The following is an 18994-nucleotide window of genomic DNA, read 5'->3' on the forward strand; positions in this document are numbered from 1 at the left end:
GGGTGGTCCTGTGCTCCTCTGTCCCTTAACAAATCCAAAACTCCCTCCCTACAAGTCACTGCTTTTGCCCACACAGCCCAGTCCTCTGTCCCTGGATATTGCTGGAAAAGCAAATTTCTTGTAAAAACGGCCTGCCCTTCCCTTCCACAAGCTGCCAGTCCTCCCCAGTGCTCGGTGGGTCCCGCTACCCGTCTGTGCTGATGGCCGAGGCAGCTGCTGCCTGCCCATCTGCCTCCCCTGCCTGCCTCAGAGACCCTGGGAGCATCCCTGCTCGTGAGCCTAACCTGCCTGGCTGGCAGCCCTTCCTTACGCTGCCAGCCCAGCTTTTCTCTTCCCAGGGATGCTGATCCTCACATCCCCTGCATTTTGCCTAGTTTGAGTGGGTTTTGAAAGGGGAACTGAGTACAGACAAATCTGAATGTATGAGAGAGGGTGATGAAGTCAGCAGCAGAAACACTCTCTGAGATTATGTGCACACAGATATGATGGACCCGCTTTAATGCACTGTATCCCTGGATACAGCCCTGTGCGGGTGACAGCGTGGAGGGATGGGATGGTGCAGGGGTTATCTGCAGCCATCTCTGTCCCCGAGCCAGTTTTGCAGCTATTGATTTGGAACTTGCCCTGTTCACGCTAACCTTGGCGATGCCAACTCGCCCCTTATCAGCACTGATAAACCCCGACGCAACCTCCTGCCTGTCCCACTGCTGGGCTGGCGGTGCCACCCTGCAAGGTGACAGACCTTCCTTAGCCCAGCTCTACTCTTGCACTGGTGGCTTTTTTGCTGCGATGCTCTAAATCCAGGACACCTCACTCCTATTTTTGCACGGAGGCTGTGGCCACACCAGCTCTGTTTTAGCCTCCGGGGTGGATGCCCACCCCTTGCTGAGCATCTCGGGTGAAGAAGGATGCGGCGCTGGCTGCAAACTCTTTTCCAGAGGAAATTTAAAGTCAGCCTCCTCTTTCTCCTGCTCTTGGCCCTCCTGGTGCACCTGGCGATGGATCTGGCTCTCCCCGCAGCCCGCAGGTCCTGCGGTTGCGATGGGAAAGCGCTGAAAGCCTCGGATGTGCCATCAGACAGCACCATGCTGGCCGGCCCCAAGAAGCTGAGCTTGCGAATCCTTCAGGATTTCAGCGGCAGCAACAGCTCCTTGGAGAAAAGCCCCCGGCCGCAGGGAGCAGGGCCCCATGTGCGGGCTGGGGAGCCGGGGGTCCGGCACCAGCACGGAGACCGAAAGGCGGGACAGAGCGAGGGATCCAAGCTGGCAGCGCTCTTTGAGCATCCTCTGTACAACATCCCGATCCCGGAGGTGACAGAGAAAGACAAGCTGTTTGTCGTCAACCCCATGGAGAAGTTCAGCCTGCACAGCAGCGGGAGTGACGAATGGTGAGCACGTTCAGCCCTGGCTTGCTTTTGGGGGCATATGTGGGTTTCAGGGGAGAAGCATCAGGGACCCAACACGTCATTTCCCTGCACAGACCAGCACGCCACCCAGGTTGCTGAGTGTGCTCTTCTTGTGCCTCAAATCCTCTCTCAGCCCTGAATTCCTGGGAGTCTGTAGCACATGACGAAGCCAAAGGAGACTCTTGAGTTACACATAGTATTATGTAGGGTATCTTTTAGGTCATCTTCTCATCTCCTTTCCTTCCCTGATGCAGACTCTAGCCTTTAGTGACTATATATGAGGAAATCCCCACTCCAGATTTCTAACCAATTTTACCCCCTCTCCTGTCACGCTGGAGATGCAAAGCCTGCAATGTAGGTTATCTCTAACTGTGAGACTGTTCCCATCCTGCGTTTCGCCGGACATCGCCTGACCTCTTTAGGCTTGGCTCTACGGTGAGCTCACCACTGCCAGCAGCCTATTTTTGTCACTGGACTACTAACCTCTAATTAGGAAGGAAGATATTAAAAGCTTTAGTGTCGATAACACGTAGCAGCTTCCTTACAGAAAGCACACCTTCCAAGTGTGGGGGTAGCTAAAACTGGGAGGGAATAAAAGCTGGTGTAAGAGCTGGTTTCCACAACCAGGTATTTGCCTTGTCTCTGGCCTATGGACAACCCTGGGACATGGGTCTGGTTTGATGAAATTGGGGCATGGTCTGCATTTTTCTAGAGGGAGAGAGGTGTGGATTTGGGTTATAGACGCCCTGGGCTGGACTGTCCCATTGCAGTGCTGGTGGACATTGGCTCAGAGAGGGGCAGAGACCTCCAGGAGCCCCCCTGAATGCTATCAAACCACAGAGTTTCAGGAGGCACAGACAGGGTAGTGCTAACCCAAACTCACCCCCCACCCAGGGAAATTGGTGTGTGCAATAAACCTATCCAAGAGGAGCTGGATATTGAGGGTGGGAGTTCAGGTCAGTGCTGAGGATGTCTGGGAAGTTCCTTACCCTCCATTTTAGGGAAATGTGTATCCCCAGTGAGCACATGGTTATGTGTAGCCAATTGTATTCCCAGGAGCTAATCCTTTGGGGAAATACGGTGAGATGAGATGAGCTGCCTTGGCAGGGAAATAAAGGCATGGAGGAGAGGAGCAGAATCAGCTGCTTTTCTATGGGGGATGCAAGAGAAATCCTGTGCCTGTGGGTCTTCCTGGCCACCAGCCATGGGTGGGATCTGCCCAGGTGCCCCAGGGAAGGTGCATGGGGCAGGGGGTTTCATCACCATCCAGGGCTTGTGCCAGCTCCCAGAAAGGCCTGGGGACATGGGACCTGTCCTGTCCCAACTAAACACTGCTGTTGTTGTTGTTGTTGGGATGGTGGTGGCTGTCGGGCTGCAGGGTCAGCAGCAGTAAAGCCGAGGCGCTCCTCCCGACAGGGAAGACAGCCTATGACACCTACCCCACCTGGCTCAAATTCCACGTCGGCATCAACCGCTACGAGCTGTACCCCCGCCGGGACCCCCTGATGCCCACCCTCCTCCGGGACTTGGCCACGCAGAAGATTGTCAGCTCAGGTAGCACCTCCCTGCCTGTGCCCCTGCCCACACCCCTGCCCCACTGCCTGCCGCTGGCCTCCCTCATCCCCATGTGCCCTCTTTCAGTCCAGAAGTCTGGTGGGACCCAGCTCAAGCTCATCATGACGTTCCCGAATTACGGGCAGGCCCTCTTCAAGCCCATGAAGTGAGTAGAGCTGGGGACAACCCCACACCCCACCCACACAGTCCCTTTAGGTGGTGAGGGGCATCTGGGGGGGACCACGGAGAGAGAAACGCCTCACGTGCTGCCTGACTTTGCTCCCTGCCCGCCCCAAAATTGGGGTGAGCGGGTTGGCTCCTTTCCCCTCGCCTTCCCTGGTGGTGCTTGCGTCAGGCTGGGCGCAGCTTGTGATGGGGTAGTGACCTCCAGTGGTGGAAAGAGGAAGATAGTCCAGGAGGACCATCCAGTCCATGAGAGTGTCCCAGCCCTTGGCTTGGGAGCAGGGGGTGCACGGGGGTCTGGCTGGGGCATTTGTGGGCGCATCACCCAGCCAGGAGCGACTGGAGGTGACTGGGTCTGGCCTCATCTCTGGTGGCACCAGGTGCACAAGGCAAGGGCCACTCATCTGTGGCCATTGTCTCCACTTTCCCCTCTCCTCCCAGGCAGACCAGGGACCAGGAGACTCCCATCGATTTCTTCTACTTCTCAGACTTTGAGCGGCACAATGCAGAGATTGCAGCCTTCCACCTGGACAGGTGAGCACAAGCTTTGCATCCAACTCTGCCGTCCTGTGACAGTGAAGTGGCATACAAACCGCTCCTTCATCCCACCTCTTCCTCCCTGCTGCAGGGGATACCTCCATCTCTGGGCAGTTTGAGTTAACTTGCTGTGAAAACCAGATGGGCTCAGCGAGAAACACTTCCAAGTTCTGTGTTTCAGAATCCTGGATTTTCGTCGGATCCCCCCAGCCTCTGGCCGTTTGGTCAATATAACGAAGGAGATTCGTGACATCACCACAGACAAGAAACTGGCCAAGACTTTCTTTATCTCCCCAGGTAAGATTTCATACCCTCCATCCTCTCTTGTGGCCATCCGTGTGAAGCTCACCTGAGCCCGGCTCACCCTGCCCTGCCTCACCCTGTGCTGGGGCAAACCGTCCCTTTGGGTACTGCTCCAGCTTGGGCCCCTGCTGTGGATCTCTGGTCTTCAAGGCCTTCCTGGCCATTGCTGTGCTGGTGGCACATAGTCCTGGTGCATGGAGCATCCTCGCTCGGCCACCTGCCGGACCACCCGCAGGTGGGTAACAGCAGGCTGGCTGCCCTCCTGCTCTTCATCAGCATTTGCTTTGTCCCCACGGCCAGCGGGTAACGTCTGCTTCTACGGGGAGTGCTCCTACTACTGCTCCACTGAGCACGCGCTCTGCGGCAAGCCGGACCAGCTGGAGGGCTCCATGGCCGCCCTGCTGCCTGACAAGACCTTGGCCAAACGCCGCTCCTGGCGCAGCCCTTGGCGCCGGTCCTACCACAAGAGCAAGAAGGCTGAGTGAGCCGGGGCATGGGGTACACGGGGGGGAATGGGGAGTGCGGGGCGGTAGAGCCGTGGGATGGGAGGGGGCTGCCCCATGGCTGTTCTCATGGCCCATCCCCCTGCCCCGGCCTCTGCCCACAGGTGGGAGCTGAACCCCAACTACTGCGCTCAGGTGCGAGAAACACCGCCCTACGACAGGGGCCATCGCCTCCTCGACCTCATCGACATGACAGTCCTCGATTTCCTTATGGGTGAGCCCCACTGTGCTGGCACTAGGGGCTGTGCTTGGCCCAAACGGCTCCGTGTCCCACGGTACTGCACCCTCTGAGGTTTGTTGGCCAAACCATTGCTCAGGCCGCAGAGAACTGTGCTCTTACCCAAAAGGAGAGCAAAGGTCTGTGCCGTTAGGGCACATCTCAGGCAGAAGCCAAAGCAGGAGAGACGCCACCTGGGAGATCCCAGCTAAACACCCTGGGTGTGGGATGTGCCTCCCAGCAAGCTCTCATATGCAGACCCTGGGGAGCCAGGGCCAGTGGCTGCTGTCCCATCCCCAGGGTCACTCCTTCCATCCTGCATTGTCCCCCTGCCATCATATGACTTGGAGAGCTTCCCAACTCCTTGTCCCTGGACACCGCAGCTGTGCCTCTGCCATTACTTCTGCTCCATTTGCCACCGTTGTCCCTCTGCAGGGCTGCCAGGCTGAGAAGGGACCTGGATGCTCCAGGGGCTCTGCTTGGCCATATCCCACAGCCATATCCACCGTGGCCATAGCCAGCAGACATGCACCTTAGAGGTGCCCCCAGCCCTTATCCCAGCCTCTGGGTTTCGGTCTTGCACCAAAAGGGTGTATCGTGTCCCTGCTCCCACCTCCTAGCCTGATGGCAAATTTGCTGCCCCACCACAGGCAACATGGATCGGCACCACTATGAGACCTTCGAGAAATTTGGGAATGACACTTTCCTGCTGCACCTGGACAACGGCCGTGGGTAAAGTGGAGGGGTGGGAAGCAATCCTGGCAAAGCTTGGGTGGGGGAGGCTCCAAGTCTTCCCAAAATACGCCCTGCGTCAGACTCTGAGCCGTGGGGTGATACCACCCTGACACCCACTGTCGGGCTTCTCCCCCCCACAGCTTCGGCACACACTCACGCGATGAGCTGTCCATCTTGGCCCCCCTCCAGCAGTGCTGTAGGTACGGGCCCCCCACTGCTCCCTACCCCCCCTCAAGGGTGGCAGAGTCACCCCAGGTTAAGACCCCTCCCTCCTCATCTTCGGCAGCATCAAGAAGTCGACCTACCTGCGGCTACAGCTGCTGGCCACCCAGCCCTACCGCCTGAGCGACCTGCTGCGGGAGGCACTGGCCACCGACCCCCTGGCCCCCGTCCTCTCCGAGCCGCACCTGCGGGCACTTGACCGGCGCCTGGGGAAGGTGCTGGCGGCGGTGGGACGCTGCCTGGCCAGGGCGGCCAACCCGGACAAGGTGCTGGTGGATGATGTGGGGTCACACGTTTGATGGGAACCTCGGTACCCTGTCGGGTCTGGGGTGTTTTGGTGTGGTGCTGAGGGCAGTAAGGGGAGCGGCGTGCCGCGCTCACGCCGTGTAGCGTTGATTTTGCAGCGGAGCTGGAACCAGCAGTGCGATGCACCGGGAAAGCTGGTGGTACAGGTAGCTGGGGCGGGGAGGGTATTTAAATAAAAAGGTTGGCCTGGTGGAGAAGACACTTGCTGGTATCTCCTGCACAGGAGCTGCTTTCCCAGCCCTGGCCCATCCTTGCATGCCAGGACATATCACTTCAGCCCTCCAAAGCCTTTTAGGAAAGGGTAGGGATTTTTCCTGCCTCTCCCCAGCAAGTGCTTCCAAAATCAAGCAGTTGGCAAGTACCTTCTGCCACATCCCCTGCCCCCCAAACTCCATCCAACCTCCCAGCACAATGATGCCCTGGGGACCCCCAAAAAGAGATGAGGCTCCCCACTGCTGATGTAGGGAAACTGAGGTGCGAGCTCCCAGACACTTGCTGCTTATCTCTGCCCTGCTCTTCCCACACCCACCCAAAACCCCCACAGCTCCAGCATCACTAACTGCCGCAGCACAGGGGGTGCAGCAATGGGGGAAAGCCTCACTCCCTCCTTCCCAACATCCCCCCAAATACCCTGGGAACTGCTGCTGGCTCCCTCCCTTACTGAAATAGGGGCTCTTGGAAGGGAATAGATTGACCCGGGCCACGCACCCTATTTAGTGCCTGGTGGCTCAGCACCCAGCTTATCCCCTGAGCCTCCCAGGGGGGTTAATCCATAGCAGGGTTATGTCAGTCAGCACAGGTGCCACAGCTATGTCCAACATCAGTGTCCCCAGAACGAGGCATGGGGTTGGTGTTGGTATAGCTGAAGATAAAGGTGCCACCAGGGAGGCGAGATGTCCCAGGGCCTGTCTGGTCACCAAAGGAGCCATGGGAAGTCACGGGACAGCATGAAAAAGGGCGGCTGGTGCAGCGGGAGGTGGGGCTGCCCTGGAAAAACCAGGCGGAGATTTAGGCCGGAATAAAAAAAATGGGCTCAAAAGGGAGGGAAAAAAACCTCCAAGAGACAAAGAGGATCTGTGCATGTTACACAACGGGGCCAGGACTGTGAATCGGGGCTTGTTATGATGTGTGCCCCCCCAGCCCCCATGCCGGCAGCACGTCCTCCTGCCGCTGCACCGGCGTGTGCACCGAGCCCAGCAGGGCACGGGAGGGAAATGTTGCAGGGCTGTTTTGCAACAGGTTACTCCCCTCTTGCCGCTTCGCGCTGTGTAACCCTTCCTACAAACGCCTTTTCACTGCCATACCCTGAGTCCACGGGGCTGTGCCCACCCTGCGCCCCACAGGTGCAGCCCCACAACCATGTTCAGACATAGGAAGCCCCCGAAACACACACGCTCCTCAGCCCAAGGTATCCCAGCCAAATCTTCTGCCGAGGCACTGTCAGGTTTGGAAGCCGTGGCGTGGGAGGGCGGCTGTTTTCTCAGCCCGGCGAGTTTGCACAAGGCCCTGGCTGCACCATGGCGAGGCCAAGGTCCCACGGGAGCAGGCGGGTTTGGCTCACACCCCCATGCCGAGCCGGCCTGGCTGCCCGTGGGGGTAGAGGAATGGTAATGGGGGTAAATGTTGTGTCTGAGGCCACGGGCCTGGGGAGCAGCAGAACCCGCCTGCCCGGTCGAGGCTGCGTGGGTGCCTGGGCGTCGAGTGGGGCTGCCCCCACCGCAGGGACAGGTTTGGCCGCGCCGCCATGACAAGAGGTGTGGGGGGGTGCTGGGTATTTCCCACCCCACCGGGACAGGCAAACCCGCTGCCCCAGCAAAACCCAAACGGGGCCAGGGCAGAGCTCTGCACCTGGGAGCCCCCATTTTGGGCAGCATCACCCGTGGGACCTGCCCTTGCCCGGCAGCGTGGGCATGGGTGGTGGGGGGCGTGTCTGAGGAGTTTGGGGACCCGCTTTTCTGGGCAGCCGGGGAGCGGGGGATGGACACCCCCCTGGCTGCCCCCAAAATAATAATGGTGGCATTAAAATAACCAAAATACAGTACAATAGAACAAAAGACCATAGTGCTAATAGCGCTAATGCCGGCTGTGCTAATGCCAGCGGGGTACCGAGGGGACGGGGAGGGGGGCGGCCCCCCCGCGGCGGGCGCGCGCGCGCGGTGCAGCGGGGCGGGCCGGGCCGACGGCGGCGCGGGGGGGGGTGGGGGGGGCGGGTAGGCGGGGGCCGGGGCCGCCTTCCCCTGCAAAACAAAAGGGAGCGGAGCGCCGGCAGCCGGGAGGGACGGCGGGGGTTCGTGTTGTACTTTGCTTGTTGTGTCTTGCCGGTGGGTTTGCGTGGGAAGGGGGGACACGGAGGGAGGGCGGAGTGGGGCATGGTGGCTGTGGGTGGGGGTGCGGGGAGTTTTGGGGGGTGGCCGATTCATAGCGGGGGCAGCTGGGCACGGCGGGTGTTGGGCCGGGGTGGGTGCTGAAGGTCCGGCGGGGCAGCGGGTTTGGGCGCGGGTGGGTCCCCGTGTGGGAGGGGAGGGGATGGGATGGGGAAAGGAAGGGGAAGGGAAAAGGAAGAGATGGGAAGGGAGGGGGGTTTATAACCCTATAAGGGAGGTGGCGGCGCTGGTGGCGGCGCGGGCAGCTCCCTCGCGGCCCCTCCCGGCCCTGTTCCGCCGGTGCCACTGGGCGGGCTCGGAGCACCCCCGCCCGCCCCGGGCACCGCGCAGCCCCGCGCGGGAGGGGCTTTCGGTGTGTGCCGGGACCCCAGCGGCAGGGCCAGGCTCCCCCGCGAATAGCGTCCCTCCGGGTGGGTGTCCCCCCAACTGACGCTTCCCGGGATCTTCGGGCCCCGCAGGTGGACCGTGACCCCCCCCCGCCGCGCCGCCGCCATGTCCCGCCGCAGCCAGCGCCTTGTCACCACGCGTTATTACCCCGGGGACGACGATGCCACGACCAGCAGCAGCTCCTTGCTGGGGGGGCAGCAGCTCCCCTTCAAGGAGAGCAGCGGCAGGTTAGTGGGGGGCAAAGGGGAGGAGCAGGGATGTCCCCCTCTCAGATGTGGCGAGGGTGCTCCATCCCACACCACGGGCTGGGCACCTTCCCGGGGAGGGGGGGGGGGGGGGGCGGGGAGCATCAGGGTGGCGTGCGAAGGGGAGAGTGATGGAGATCTCGCTGTGCTTTGGCATGGCCACTGGCTTGGCACCGGCTGCCCCACTGCTCCAGCAAATCCCTGTGCTCCCCACCCCTGGGCCTCCCTGTGCTGCACGGGAGGGTGCCGTGGGGTGTCTGCGCGGCTGTGGTGCCTCCTCCCAGCCCTGGCTGCCCGCGGGCTGATGGCGGGAGGGAAGCGGGGAGGGAGGGAGGGAGGTGTGCTGCAAGTGCCGGGCCGGGCCGGAAAACCGCAGCGGTGAGGGCGGAAGCAGTGCCGGCAGCTGCTAGAGGCGGGCGGGAAGAAGGCCTTTCGCAAAGCAGCGGTTGCACCCGGTGAAACCTGTCACCATCCGCTGCGGGGGGTGTGGGGTGGTGGCAGAGGGATGCTGGCTGAGGGATTAGGGGGAACTCCCCACTTCTCCCCTTCAGGTGTACCGTGCCCCCCTATCCCATGCCCAAGCATGAGCCCCTTCTCGTTCCTGGCAGGACAATCAGGAGGAAATCCAGCAGCACCAAGCGCCTCTCTCCTGCCCCCAGCACCCAAACCTCCTACTACAGCGAGTCCATGATGAGCGAGTCCTACCTGGGGGGCAGTCGGGGCCTTGCCGCCCTCGGCAACTCCATGCTGGATGATGCCTTGGACAGTAGCACATATTGGGGTGAGCCCTTCCTCCCTGGCCAGGGACCTCCCTGGGGACTGGAGTGGTGTTGGGGCAGCCCGCTGTGATGGTTGACTGGGTTGCCCCCTGTGGGGTTGATGATGGGTGGTTTCTCAGGGGGCGTTCTGTGTTTTGGGATCAGGTGGGGAGCTTTCTACCAGGAGGAGAAGAGGCACAGGGGACACCGAGTCCAGTAAGATCAACGGGCTGCTGGAAAGCAAGACGTATGACACCTACGCCTCTTCCTCTGGGTACTCCTCGGAAGATGACTACGCTGGTAGGGACACACCAGCCTCTCTGCAGTTGCAGGGATGCTGGGGGAGACATCCCCAAGCAGACCAGCCCAGGGTCTGACTGTGCCTGGAGTGCTACTGGCCCCCCCTGCATGCCACTCCCTGTGCAAATCCTTTGCCCCGGCTGACACGCAGGGATGTGGGCTCTGTTTGGTGACTTACTGCCTCCCTTCTTCCTTTCCAGGTCACTTTTACTCAGGCCAGAGCAGCTCTGGGTCAGGGTTGAGGACAGCAGCCTCCCGGGTGGGCTCCTTCCTCTGGCAGGTTCTCACCTCTCCAGGTGAGTGGAGGGCTGTGGGGGAGGTTTCTGGCAGCACCTTTCATCTCTACCAGTATCTCCACTCCCTACATGCTGTGTGTGCTGTTCCCTGATCAGGGGAGGGGTTCTATCCCCTGTGGGAGCATCCGTGTGGACGGAAGGGACATCCCTGCCGAGACCCTGCCTGAGGTTTGTTTTCTCTCCTGGTAGTTTGGTTTGTGCAGTGGATGTTCTCAGGGTTGGCAGCTGCTTGGCGCCGTCTCACCGGCACGACACCCCACCTGCGCAGCGTCCCCTTCTCAAGGTGAGCATGGTGGTGGGACACTGGGATGGGGAAAACACAGGACCCCGGAGCAAGGGTGCCCTGCAGAGCCTGGCATGCAGGGGATGAGTGTCTTGTGCGAAAGCCTGGCTGGGCTTTACTTTCCCTCTGGTCCCCATCCAGAGGAGGGCTGTGGTGGGGGAAGGTGCTGCTGTCCTACAGGCACCTCTTTCTACTCACTCCAGGCGCTACCCGCAGCTGAAGAGGTCCCTGCTCCTGCTGCTGCTCCTCCTGCTCCTTGCTGCTGCCACCTATGGTGAGTTGTTCTGTCCGGATCTATTGGCCAGGGATGTGGGGCAGTGTGGGTGGGATGGAATGGGGTGGGATGGCCCTGAGCTCAGGTGCTTGTGCTTCCTTGTACCTTGGTGCACCCACACCCTTCTGCTGGGGCCTTCTGGTAACCCCAAGTGATGTGATGGCTGAGTCTTGGCACATCTGCCCTGTCCCCTGCTGTGGTCCATTAACCACCCACGGTTCTAATCATCCCATCCCTGCTGTGTGCCCAGGAGCGTGGTACTTCTACCCATACGGGCTGTCGACATCCAGCCTCCGCGCATTCCCATGGTGGGGAGCTGGGAAACATTCCTCCTCCTCCGACGTGCCTGGGGCAGGGGGCCTGACCACGCTGGACCAGGTAAGGTGAAGGCACAGCAGGGGCTTGGGTGGGTTGGGTGCCTTGCAGGGACATCTGGGTCAGTGTGGTCCATGGCTGAAGGAGCCCTTCCAGGGGATGGGGAAGTTGTGAAGGATGGGGTAATGGTGGCTGCATGCAGGTGGAAATGGCTCCTCCAGTTTGTGGCCATCTCGCTCTCAGGGTGTCCCAGGGATGGAGTGGGGGGAACATCTGCCCTCTCCTGGCAAGTGGCAGATGAATAAGATGCCACTGACCCTGGGAACTGGGTGGCATGGGTCTCCTTTCACAGGGGTCCTTGAGCAGGTGGCCTCCCTGGGGGGCTGCATCATGCCCTACCTTTGCCATTGCAGGGGCAGCGGGGGGAGCACCAGCTCCTGGCTCGCTTCCAGGCCCTGGAGAAGCGCTTTGAGGCGCTGGAGGCTGAGCTGTCACAGTGGGAGCTGCAGCGAGGGGCCACAGCCATGGCGGCGGGAGGAGAGACACCCCCGGAGGACGTCCTGACGATGCTGGAGGGGCTGGTGAGCCGCCGGAACGCAGGGCTGAAGGAGCATCTCCGTACCGACATGATGAGCCACCTCCAGGTGAGGGGGGTGGGAGGCCCTTGGGGAGATGGGAGCGTGCAGGTCCAGGCTCTGATGTTTCCCCCCCTGGTTCTTCACCCCGCAGGGCGAGCTGGATGCCTTCCGAGCCCAGGTGCAGAGGGATTTGGATGGGCACCTGGGGAAGATGGCACAAGCCTCTCAGGTAAGGGGCTGAGCATGTGGTGGTACCCGGGCAGGACGTCCTGACCACCGGCATCACAGGCCTCACCCCATCCCTTTCTCCCATCAGGAAATGGAGACACGTCTGCAGGAGCTGAGGGCGGAGTGGCAGAGGTAACGCTGGCTGGCCAGGCAGCAACTCTGCTCTCTATGGGGCAGGCAGATAGCGGGGTGGAAGCCCCACAGCAGTGGGGCTTAGGAGGGGTTTCCCGGTCTGGCTTGCTCCAGGCAAAGGAGATGTTGTGAGGCACAGTCTTTGGTAGAAAGGAGGAGAGGATACATGGGTGTGCCGGCAAGAAAGTGCCCTGGCTGGCAGCAGGGTTCAGAGGGAGGTGGCAGCAAATGACCTTCCCACCTTGCGTCATTTTGAGGGATGTTGTCCTTCAGCTGAGGGGCAAGCTGGGGATGCTTTTCCACAGGATGCAGTAGAAGAGATATTAAAAGAGGAATTAAAAGCATTTGGCGATAGAGATGGGGTTGATGGGGGATAAAGCTCCTCCCCCAGTTCGTAGAGGGGAGCTAGGACTGTCAGCACACAATTTCATTGCCTTTTTCTTTGGCACAGCTCGGTGCAGGAGGGCCTGCGAGGGAGCTTTCAACAAGAGGTGGGCAAGCTGGAGCAGGAGGTGGCAGCGCTGAGGAGGGAGCTGGCCAGCCTCAAGTCAGACCAGGAGGTGATGGGGAAGCACGTGGAGGGGATGCTGGAGCAGCTGAAGGCCGTGCGGGCTGATGTGAGTTGCTGGTCCTCACCCTGTTCGGCAGAGGGAGGCACGAGGGTCTGTGCTGTGGGGCTGAGCCCTGACCCTGCTGTTCCAGGTGGAAGCACAGTTCCCAGCGTGGGTCAGTCGGTTCCTGTCGCAGTCCCGTCAGGACGGCGCCGCTGGCCTTGTCCTGCAGCGGGAAGACTTGCAAGCGGAGCTCCAGGCCCTGGAGCGCAAGATCCTGGCCAAAGTCTTGGAAGACCGGAGACTGTCAGCGAGGGATGCTCAGGGTGGTATCGGAGTGGCCCTCCAGCAAGGGGGAAACGCAGGGGTGACGGAGGAGGTGAGTGCTGGCCTGAGCCCCAGGGACATGATGGAAACCACAGGTGTGGGGTCAGGGGCACAGCCCCATTGCCTAGGTGCAGGGTGGGGTGGCACTTGCATCCCATGGGGCAAGTGCATCCCATGGAGTTGGATCTTTTGAGGTCCCTTCCAACCCCTAACATTCTGTGATCCCTGAAATTTCTCCATCCCTGCTCTGCTGGCAGCCTCCCCTGGTCTGTGCCCATGCCCTGGAAGGAGAGGTCACAGGCAGTGATATCCACACGCCTGCGAGCTTCTTCCTGCCTGAAAACCTGAGTTTCTGCTGGTGCATCTTTGACCCACAGAGCTGGGCAGGTGTCAGCAAGGTTTCCATGGGCTGAGTGTCTTGCTTGCTGCTGTCTCTCAGCAGCGCTGCCGAGTCATCTGGGGCAAAGCATTTCAGCAGAGTGACACCAAAGGAAAAAATGAGCTGGCTTGCTTTGGAAAGGGTTGTTGTTGGCAGCTCTCCACAGAGGTAGCGAAGGGCGGGATCGGGCTGGAACCAGCACTCCCTGCAGCCTGCACAAGCTTCCTGCACGCCATAAAGTTTAGGCCCACAGTGGTGCTGCGGGACCCCATCTGCTGGTTTGGGCTTGGCTCCAGAAGGATGCTCTGGCCAGCACCCCCTTTTTCAGAAGGGGGAAGCTTCTGGCAGTCCTGGGGGATGGAGCAGGAAGGACTGACATGATGCCAGGGAGGATTGAGTGGGCTGTCAGGTTCTGTCTGGTACCTGCTGGGAGATGCATATGATATATATGCTAACCCACCCCTGGGGCTAGGCCCTCTTTTGGGATGGGTGAGCCCAGTGCGCCTGGGTGCTGCCCCTTCACTGCACAGCTCTCAGCTGAGATATTTTTAGCAACCTCTAATGAGGCTTCCCTGCCAAATGCGTGTCCTCTTGTTTTTGCCATGGTGATTCATCCCCTGGCTGTTTCGTGGGAAGGCCCTTGTGCCCTCCCTGTCCCCACAGGGTAGAGGCGGGTGGGGGCCAGGATGCTCATCTGGTTGCTTCATCCTTCTCGTGTCCTCTGCTCCCACCGCAGCAAGTGCATCTCATCGTGGGACAGGCCCTGAAGCGCTACAGCGAGGACCGCGTGGGGATGGTTGACTATGCCCTGGAGTCAGCAGGTAAGTGCTGGGGGCCTCTTGCCACCCTTTGGGATGCCTAGACCATCCTGGGCAGGGGACCATGGGGTGATGGCATGCTGCTTACCTTCTGCCATCCCCTCTCTGTCCTAGGGGCCAGCGTCATCAACACCCGCTGCTCGGAGACCTACGAGACGCGGACGGCACTGCTGAGTTTGTTTGGCATCCCGCTGTGGTACCAGTCGCAGTCCCCCCGCGTCATCCTGCAGGTGGGCACCCTTGGGGCGAGACCCCACTGAGGGGGGTGGCCGGGCTGTTTCTCACACAGGCTTTGTGAGGTTTATTGGGTTCTCCTTGTCGCTCCAAGCAAGCGGCTGGGCTGGTGTCGGGGAGAGAGAAACGGCTCTGACGGAGGTAATAACGTTGCTGGTGTCTCATCTCACACCTGTAGCCGGATGTCAACCCCGGGAACTGCTGGGCATTTCGTGGGTCCCAAGGCTTTGCCGTCATCCGCCTCTCTGGTGTCATCCGCCCCACAGCTGTCACTCTGGAGCACATCCCAAAAGCCCTCTCACCCCAGGGGACCATCCCCAGTGCCCCAAAGGACTTCGCTGTCTATGTGAGTGCTCTTGACTGGACCTGAGGGAGGAGTGGGGGAACACTGGGAGGTGCTGTGGTGGAGCATGTTGTAGGGGAAGGCTAGTGAGCCCCATGCCTGGCTGTGGGGTGCTCTGGGGGGTGAGAGACCTCCTAAAGAGGAGGAAGAAGCAGTACTGGAATGGAGTAGTACAAGGGCTTGGGAAGGGTTTTGAGACAGTGTGAGAGGGGATTGAGTAGGTGTAACTCTTGGTCTTCCCTTCCCCATCCTTCCTCAGTGACCCCTGCCCCCAGTTGACTGTTTTGCTCTGGAAGAGCAGGAGTGGGGGCCAAGCACACTTGTGTCTCCATCTCCCTCTTCCACCCTGGGTGCATTCATCACCTCTGGTTCTCCCACTCTGACCACCCCTGGTTCTCCCTTTCTGCCCCTCTGCCCCCTCTTAGGGCTTGAAGGAGGAGGGAGAAGAGGAGGGCCTTCTCCTGGGGCAGTTCACCTACAACCACGATGGTGACCCCATTCAGACATTTTACTTGGAGGTAAGTGCTTTGCCTTCAGAGCATACAACCCTGAGAAGAAAATGGGGTTCCTGGGGTCTCTGAGCCCTCAAGAGCTTTAAGGCCTCAGATCTTTCCTCCCTTCTCTCCCCAAGGGTGACAGCATGAGCACGTACCAGCTGGTAGAGCTTCGGGTACTGAGTAACTGGGGCCACCCTGAATATACCTGCATCTACCGCTTCCGTGTGCACGGGGAGCTGGTGCACTGACCCCCCCGCCACCCCCGGCTCCCACATGGGATGAGGATGCTGCCGGGCCGACAGCAGGAGGGGACTCGTCCGGTTTGCTGCTTCGCATGTAGAAATCCTGGGATGCGTCAGCAGCCGCCCCGGGAAGCTGCTCCCCTCCGGGGAGGAGAAGAGCTCGTGTTTAAGGGGTGAGGCTTTCACTGTTCCGGGGACCTGGGTGGTGAGGCAAGAGCATCCCACATGGATCCTAGCGCAGCCTGGCTTCTTTTCAGTGCATATCGGACAGTTTAACTTTTTAAGCTAATTTTTTATCGGGTCTGCGCAGCCCCCCGTGCCCGTGTCCCTGCTCCTCTCTGACGGTGTGCCTGGTGATACTGCCTAGTGCTGCCGGGGCTTGGCGAGGGGGGTGTAACTTTGCGATGCGCTTCACGCGGGCTTGGGCGTGGTCGGGCGTACGGGACCGCACAGACTGGCTCAGTGACGCCTGAGTAGGTGGGAGCCACCGGTCATGGCCACCAAGTCTCTCCCTCCACGGAGAGTCGCTTCTGCCTTGGGGTGGTTTAGGCAAAAGGTCTCTAGACCCCTGACGCCAGGCTGGCAGAGGGGGAGTAAGACAGTATTAACGAAGTATTAACATAAGACTAATGGTTTGGGGCGGCAGGAGGGGAGAGATTCAGCACGTGCTGGTGGCACAGCCACCATCGGTGCTGTCATTGATCTGCTCAAGCCCTCCTGCTGTTGGTGGCCGTGTTGGGTCTGGAGGATGCCGTTGGGCCCCCCCGCCCCGGCTGGCCGGCTCCCTGGTGTTAAGCTTGATGATGCTATTAAGAGCTCCTGCCGCCTGCTTCCCCTTTCGGGTTTGTTCTGTGGTTTACGTTTGGTTGGGTTTGTTGGGTTTTTTACTGGGGGCGGGGAGGGGGAAGGGGGTATTTTCCACTGGGGGAGGTGGGAATTTTTATTTTTCTTTTGTGGTAACGACAGGAAAAAAAGACTTTTTCCATGCACTGTCTGCTTAACCAGAGAATGCTGCGTGGTGCCACTCGAGCACGTGGCTTGGGCACAGAGAAAAGAGCTTTGCTTGGTAGGAGAACAGCACATGCATTAGGATAAACTAGAATAAAACAAGCGGAGTTGGTTAAAATGAGGGTCAGCAGTGGCTTGGTATCTGGACCTGGGAGACAAAGTCCTCTGTGGACTGCTGCTTGAAAGGGTGCTGGAGGTGTTTCTGCCCTCCCTGCTCCCGAGATGTCCTCTGAGACTGCTGTGCATGACTCTGGCCTCTCGCCTGTGGCCACAGTTGTATATAGGTGACTGCAGTGAGCAGGACCTGATGCTCCAGTGCTTGGCATCACTCCCTCTGTGCCTCGGTTGTCTCTTGGGTGGGAGAGGTGGCAGAGGGGAGACACCTCCATGATGGCAGATGTCTGGCATGGGCTGACTTCCTTTCCCTTGGAAGGGCTCCCTTTCCTTCTTGCCTTCTCCTTGCTGGCATTGCTCAGCAGGCACCTAAATCCTTCCTGTACCCATTGTGTGACAGAGGGGACTGCAGGAAGGATTGATGAGGACCATCCCCAGGCAGAGGAGTGCCAGGGCCATCTGGGTGCCCCACTGCCTTGCTGCCTGCAGCACACTTAGTTTAGCTTATGTTCTTGGATGCTGTCTGTAACCTCCACATTTGTCTTGGGTTTTGTTGAAAGAAAAGCTAAAGGGCTCCTGTTTGGTGTTTCAGCCCCATCTGATGCTGGCATCATCGTCTTCTGGCACTCTGAATGCTGGGGGAGCACAGAGAATTGATTCCTGCTCTGGGCTTTACCTGGAGGGCTGTCGGGCGAGGGGCATAGAGGAAGGGAAGGGGCTGAGGAAGTGTCTCCCTTCTGTATACCCTGGTGTTTGGTGGGGCGAAGTGCTGAGCCCTGACCCCTCTGTGTCAGCCCCAGGGGGTAGGGACAGTGGCAGCACATTCCCTTTTGGAGGGGTCTCTTCCAAGCAAGGGCACGGCCCCATCGCCACCAGTTTAAAACTCCCCACAGGGCCCACGGCAGAGCCAGGCGGCCTCGCGGCCTGCGGAAAGCAGACCTGCAGCCCGATCCCGTGACGATGAATTCTCTCCTATATTGAGCGTGGTCTTAATTCTTGGCATCCGCAGCCAGAGTTATTTTAAACTTGCCTACAGCTGCCTGCTTGCCTGTGAGCCATGTCTGGGAGCGCCCTGTGCACGGAGTTGGGCTTTTATAAATGTTGAGGCCTGTCCCAGGCTCGGGAGAGCAGCTCCAGGGTAGTGAGAACAGAGCTGAACCCCCTTCCCTGAGGGGTGTGGGGTGTTCTCTGGCTGCTGGAGCAAACGAGGCTGGAAAACCCCTTTTCTTCTCTCTTCTGGCTCCCTGACCTGTGGGTTGGGTCATGGGCTGGGTGAGGTGGGAAAGGGGGACCTCTTGCCCCAGTAAAGGAGTCCGAACAGGGGCTCTGCACCTTCTCTGGGGGTGTTAACCATGAACTCTGGGGCAGGGAACGTTTGGGCTTACAGGGTGAGCTTGCCCTTTCCTTTGGAGACAAAAATCTCTGCTTTTCTGGGGTAAAACCCCTGGACACACAAAGGAGAGGTTGCACTGAGGGGGATCTCTGCTCTTCTCTAGAGGGTACTGCTGGTTTTAGAGGCTACACGAAGCTCCCCAAGAAGACACGCTTAGGTTACGTGTAACTTTGCTGCACCAGCACCCGTCCACGCTCGCAGCATTGCTGCTGCGCTGGCCCGAGCTGCAAAGGGGAAAACAAGGAAAGGGCCCATAAAACTGCTGCTTCAGCACGGTGCATCTCTGCCCAGGGTATTTAATGCTAGAGCTGAGGCAGGAGATGAGCCTTGTGAGTCAGGAGAAAGGCAAACAAGCCGTCAGAGCCCCTTTCCCTTATTTACTCCGTTTCCCTCCTTGGATCTCCCTCCTTCTGTTACCCCTACACCCGCGACAGGAATTTGCCCTGTGGAAACAGCTGGTTCCAGGCAGGAGCCGAGTTTGTATTTGATGCTGTAGCCTGTTGCAAATGCTGCACTGTTTTGTTTGGTTTATTTTTTAATTGACAGATTGTAATTTATGCCTATGCAAGAGGAGAAAAAAAAATAAAGACCAAGACAAATAAATTATATCAAAACTGCTACGAGCTCACTGCATGGTTTGTAGGTGAAGGGGGTGGTGGGGATGATGCACAGTTAATACATAAACCTCATGGTGCAGCTCTTCTTCCATGTATTCTCTTGGCAAATCCTTATTTTCCAGCCTGATGTACTAAATCTTGGGGCAGCAGTTTCACTTTGTCAGGGAACGGGCTCTGGGATGCAAAAGCTGATCAATGATGAAAACAAGCCCTGTTCTTAAAAACTGGAGTGTCTTATGGCTCTAAGTACTGCGTCCTTCTAGCAGCCAGGGTCTGGGACAGACTGTGGCTCTGTGCTCAGTTCATCCTGCAGTGACCTTGCAGGC

The 18994-nt window shown here is 59.3% G+C and overlaps 2 protein-coding genes across 2 annotated transcripts; both read left to right on the plus strand.

The window, feature by feature from the left end:
* Window positions 1-908: 908 nt before the first annotated feature.
* On the plus strand, window positions 909-5958 carry LOC311201087 (extracellular serine/threonine protein kinase FAM20C-like; the record flags this gene model as incomplete). Its single annotated transcript, XM_084275393.1, has 10 exons — window positions 909-1387; window positions 2784-2959; window positions 3047-3125; window positions 3584-3676; window positions 3861-3976; window positions 4283-4463; window positions 4590-4699; window positions 5353-5434; window positions 5578-5637; window positions 5724-5958. The coding sequence occupies 10 exons, from the start codon at window positions 909-911 to the stop codon at window positions 5956-5958; spliced, it is 1611 nt and encodes a 536-aa protein (XP_084131519.1).
* A 2307-nt stretch (window positions 5959-8265) lies between these two features.
* On the plus strand, window positions 8266-16410 carry SUN2 (Sad1 and UNC84 domain containing 2). Its single transcript, XM_084279560.1, has 18 exons — window positions 8266-8286; window positions 8808-8963; window positions 9590-9762; window positions 9905-10039; window positions 10240-10335; window positions 10525-10618; window positions 10822-10892; window positions 11143-11270; window positions 11621-11851; window positions 11937-12014; window positions 12102-12145; window positions 12597-12762; window positions 12848-13075; window positions 14139-14223; window positions 14335-14450; window positions 14633-14800; window positions 15223-15315; window positions 15429-16410. The coding sequence occupies exons 2-18, from the start codon at window positions 8842-8844 to the stop codon at window positions 15540-15542; spliced, it is 2142 nt and encodes a 713-aa protein (XP_084135686.1). The 5' UTR covers window positions 8266-8286; window positions 8808-8841; the 3' UTR covers window positions 15543-16410.
* Window positions 16411-18994: the final 2584 nt, after the last annotated feature.

The sequence above is a fragment of the Gallinula chloropus genome (assembly GCF_964237585.1).
Source record: "Gallinula chloropus genome assembly, chromosome: 1".
Lineage (NCBI taxonomy): Eukaryota > Metazoa > Chordata > Aves > Gruiformes > Rallidae > Gallinula > Gallinula chloropus.